The following is a 4,941-nucleotide window of genomic DNA, read 5'->3' as shown; positions in this document are numbered from 1 at the left end:
ACTCTGCATTGCTCCGCCATCTTGTCAGCACTCTAGTTGTTTAATAGCTCTATGTTTCTAACTTATCATATTGGTCTACATGTTGAAAAATCTAATTGGTCTTGACAATTCAGCACATTATTATGTAACTTCTTAAAGAATGAATTCACGGCCACTGGTAGATTATAGTTTGATGAAAAATTAATGTGCATAGGTCTACTAACATTCACACATGTAGGCAGGTATGTGATAATGTTATGGCATAGGAACCAAAAAGAATATTTACCTTGGCGTTCTGCTGCGAACGCAATGAGCAATGTCGACCTCATCAGAGCACGATTCAGGTACTGTGTTTGAACAGCGCGGACTCGGTGAGAAGTGCCCCCTATCGACTAACGCACTCTGTAAGTTGCATGGACACTTAAGTTCATTTGATGAGGAAAGTTTTACGGGATTTTGCAACTCAAGACTCCCCCAGGATATGCACCACTTCGGCACATTCAAACTAGTAAAAATACTATAGTCAAATGGATCACTCCATATCGATAATGCAAAACTGTGAACAAAAAATATAATAGTAAATAATTGCAAGGTATTTAAATTTCAACTATGTTGGTTTTTGAAGCCTAGTTACTTTATGTTCCATGTTTATGTGGTGTATTTGTCAGATCGTTTCTATGTATGGAACTGTATGCTGGAAGAATCAACATCTCGTTTAACAACGATTAATAACAAAAAGCATATAGGACTATATTTCTCAATGTATTTGAGTCTAACATTACCATAGGCATCTTGAGCCAGCCAAAGTCTACGGAAAGAATATTCTGTAAGAAATTGCAAGTGCAGGCAGAAACCCATTTGGCCAGCAGAGACCAGAGAAATGCAAATGCCAATGATATTGGCGTAGAACAAACGGATTTATTCATGAAGATACGATTAAAATATCAACATTAGGCCTACCTGTGTTTACCCCCTTCTTCATCTCCTTGTGATATCCGTATAAATCCTACATGTTTAGTCGTTAACTGCGGTTGATTGAGGTTGATTTCAAACTCCAGGTCCCCACTAGATTGAAGGACAATATTATTCGCCACGTTAATTTTATCGTTTTCTAGATCGGTTGAGTCTGAACCATCAAAGTATACATAAACATCTATATCGTAGTAAGATCCGGCCAAAGCATCATTCGGCCACACAACCTTAGGATATTTGCCGTCCGTATCTAGTTCAACTTTTGGTGCTACGTCATCAGTGACATCTTCAACACTTACTGAGAAGGAAGTATCACTTGTCATTAAAATGTGGTAATTAACGTGCTACAGTATTATGGTTTGCGTGAGCGATATTTATTATTGGCCAAGGGCAGGTTAGGTCGGTACAGGAATGCCAGTGAACCACACAATTTACAAGAACATGTATTGGACAGATGAAAGCATCGACCCATTGCCATTCTGACGGACCTCGCATAAGAGTTATACTGTGGAGGAAAGGGGGTAAGTATCGTCACGGATGAGTGATGAGAGAGGGGAATTTTTACAGGCTATGGAGCAATTCTTCAGCATACCGTACATCCAACATGACTCACGAAAGACATGCGAGATGGAGCACCAAGTGTCCGGCAATGGGTCGAAGAACACACATTGCTGATGACAACACAACAGAAAAGAACAGTCTTTCTAAAGAGGCTAGATATATGTCTTCTGTAAAAATGAAACATCAAAGCTCGCCATTCTACGATTGGCTTTAGGGCACATAGAAAAAATTATTAGGTTATCACTCTTTAAAATAAATGATGAGGGAGGGCGTTTTTTTTTTTTTTTTTTAATCGGCACAATAGATTATTTCGCTTTAGTTTTTATCGATGAGGGAGGGACTGTTTATATTTGGTCTGTAATAGTAAATATTGTATAAAAACTGGTTTAATTTTGTAGTTTGTTTTTTTTTTTAAAGAAAATGTGTTTGAAGTCACAAAATTACATTGTTATTTTTATGCTGCTAAAACAATTGATGCGGCAATTTTTTTAAATTTTTTTTTTAATCCCCGCCTCAATATTTCCGGATTTTTTGACGCGGGTGGGAGTGATAATCTAGCATACAAGTAGTTTATTCTGGACATGAGAAGACAAAAGCGTTTATTTTTGTTTATCTTAATATGCTCTATGATGTTGAATTATCTGGTACCGTTCCAATACCTAAGCCTACGAAACCTACTCAACACAATGAACCAATTCGTAGTTAGAACTGCACATGCTTGTATCGAGGTTAATCGACTTCAATCAGCATAAACGCCATACACATGGGTTTATATCGAATGACCTTGTATACAAGCATGTGCAGTTCTAACTAATACTTAATTGTATTTTTTCAGTCTATGAATATACAACTTGTTGATATTTAAAGTGTAATTTTGTATCACAAAACAGGGTCATGTGTAAAACAGGTTGTTACACCCCCCTGATACATGTTATCCTGTATAAATATGTTTAATAAATAAATAAATAAGTAAATACCCCCGGAATTGGCTTTCATTGCAATAATAATATTACAAACAGCTTAATTCATCCTACATGTGTCAATCAAAAACTAAGGGTCTTAATTTAGATAAGAATTGACATAAAAAGTCATGTAGCCATTCTGGCATGAACGAGTTTATTTCTGGGTGGTTCACGATGTAGACTTATAAAAACTAGTTACTTTACCAGAGGTGTATATTCCCTGAAAGCCAAATGTTGCACCTCCATCAATTGATAGAAACACATAGACTCGGCCAATACGGAGTAGGATAGGCACAACGCAAGACACTGTTCGCCTATCTAAATATTGACATGGTGTCGTCGGTCCAGTGTCTTTGTCTATGAATCTGCACATGACATTGTCGGTGTTCTGGAAACATGGTCCTTGAATGCTGGTTTTATTTCCACCCAACATTGATCCAAAAGCAGGATAAAGTAACAACGAACCGGATGTAGGTCTATCTCCTTGGCCTATAAGAAAGATGTTACAATGTTGGTGGTCCTTCAAAGGTTCGAATCATTGGGGGTATAGATGCAAAAGGTCCGACTGCGCAGATTTTGTATGCGCGCAATATAAAGTGAAAAAAAAATTACTGCCAAAAGATAGGGGGCGCCCTGTTAGAATTTAGTTCGCTCGAAACTTTTTAAGGGCACGCTCCTTTGTGGCAGTAGGCCTACTTTGTTAAATTACGTTCTAGCGAAACCCCAATAGTCAGACCTACCTTTTGGTGTTCTTAACTCTTCGATTTCACTTATGACCTTTGGCAAGGCACCTTTCTCTACCTAGTGGCTGTAATAGGTTCAAGCACCAATGCACTTAGCTAGCCGCGCTATATTTCTTTGTCATTATAATTATTACAATTTTCATATTTTATCATAATTATCGTCATATTATAATTATTTACTTACTTTATTTTATAAAATTTATATAGCGCACATATTCAGAATACTGCTCAAGGCGCTTCTCACCCCTGATAATTGGATACAGAATTAATCTTACAACGTGCAACCTCCAACGATCATTGGGAGCATTCCTGGTTATGCGTGTAATCAGCACTCCTAATTTTATTCCAAATCACCTACCAGGTACTCATTTATACTTCTAGGTGAAGAGAGGTAAACGTAGACAAAGTACCTTGCCCAAGGACACAAGTATAGTGTACCTCCCCACCCTGACCTTCCGATTGAAATTCCAACTCCTTACGCCCTGCGCCACACGCTTCTTAAGCTGGTTTTCCACTAGGCGAATTCATTCCCGCGAATCAAAGCGTCGGTTCGCTTCCTGAGTTCTGATTGGTTGCGCATTTTTTCGCTAGCAAAAACTCCGATAGAAATATGAATGCGCATGTGCATGAGCCGCCGCTTTTCATTCGCGCGAATAAATTCGCCAAGTGGAAAATAGGCTTTAGGTAGGATGTCTGTTATTACCATTAGCACATATCAACATTAGCATTATGGTATCTAAAAAAAAAAAAAAAAAAAAAACAGGACTTCCACCTTGGTATGTCTGACAGTCTCCAGTCACACTTTCTCCACCAACATTAAATACATATCGGCCTGGTGGACTACCGTACTCCTCTATATTCACAATGGCCGCTGTTCGTGAAGCTGGTATACTGTAATGTCGCACGCCATCCCCGGCGTTGCATCCGGCCTATATTATTGCCAATGAGAAACAATCGCGTAATTTGCTTTAGTTTATTATTGTACAACTGCAGTGGTGAATCATAAGATGTAAATAACAGTAAGTATGCATATCTATCAACAGAAAGTACCATATGCATATCTATACAAATGTAGGCCGCCTACAGGGACATTAATTATGGAGAGGAACGTTTCCCCCCAGTTTTGTCACTGTCTTGTATTTTAACAGAAAAAAAACATAAACTAAATGTTACATTATTGTACTGAACACGAATCCTACTATTGTTGGATACTTATTGTCTTATAATATTTAGACCTATATGAGATTGCTGCCCCTCATCTAAAAAAAAATTCTGGATCAACCCCCATGGCTAATGTATAAGAGTAACGTAAGAACAATTGAGGTATTAGAACAAGTAGATAGCAAAATGAGAGTTCCCGGCCGACCCTATTCAAATGCACTACACTGTGTATTAGAATACGCGGCCCAGCTTTTTCCTGACTACCAAAATGACTCTTTACAACAAACATAGGCCCAGCTTTTTCCTGACTACCAAAATGACGTAATTGACCTCGATGACGTCATCACAAAAGGTCATTTCGTCAATCGATGACGTCATCACAAAAGGTCATTTCGTCAATCGATGACGTCATCACAAAAGGTCATTTCGTCAATCGATGACGTCATCACAAAAGGTCATTTCGTCAATCGATGACGTCATTTCCAAATCATGTCGGGGAATGTGCAATCCTCCAATTTCCAAACGCGTAGGAAGAGATTCCGTCATCGAGTATATACATCTTT

The 4,941-nt window shown here is 38.3% G+C and overlaps 1 protein-coding gene across 1 annotated transcript in view; it reads right to left on the bottom strand.

Annotated features, from left to right (window-relative positions):
• Positions 1-4,142, bottom strand: part of LOC117124904 (sushi domain-containing protein 2-like) — a 9,358-nt gene extending 5,216 nt beyond the window's left edge. Inside the window, exons 1-4 of the mRNA XM_033271243.1 lie at positions 3,990-4,142; positions 2,679-2,963; positions 940-1,249; positions 266-535 (exon numbers count right to left, since the gene is read on the bottom strand). Of these exons, the coding sequence (XP_033127134.1) occupies positions 266-535; positions 940-1,249; positions 2,679-2,907 (809 nt within the window). The 5' untranslated portion in view covers positions 2,908-2,963; positions 3,990-4,142. The remainder of the gene's footprint in view (positions 1-265; positions 536-939; positions 1,250-2,678; positions 2,964-3,989) is intronic.
• Positions 4,143-4,941: the final 799 nt, after the last annotated feature.

This window comes from Anneissia japonica, unplaced genomic scaffold, assembly GCF_011630105.1.
Source record: "Anneissia japonica isolate Jap-2015-1 unplaced genomic scaffold, ASM1163010v1 scaffold1881_len754168_cov175, whole genome shotgun sequence".
NCBI classification, from domain to species: Eukaryota; Metazoa; Echinodermata; class Crinoidea; order Comatulida; family Comatulidae; genus Anneissia; species Anneissia japonica.
Note: the sequence above shows the minus strand (reverse complement) of the source record. Positions and strands in the feature narration are given on the sequence as shown.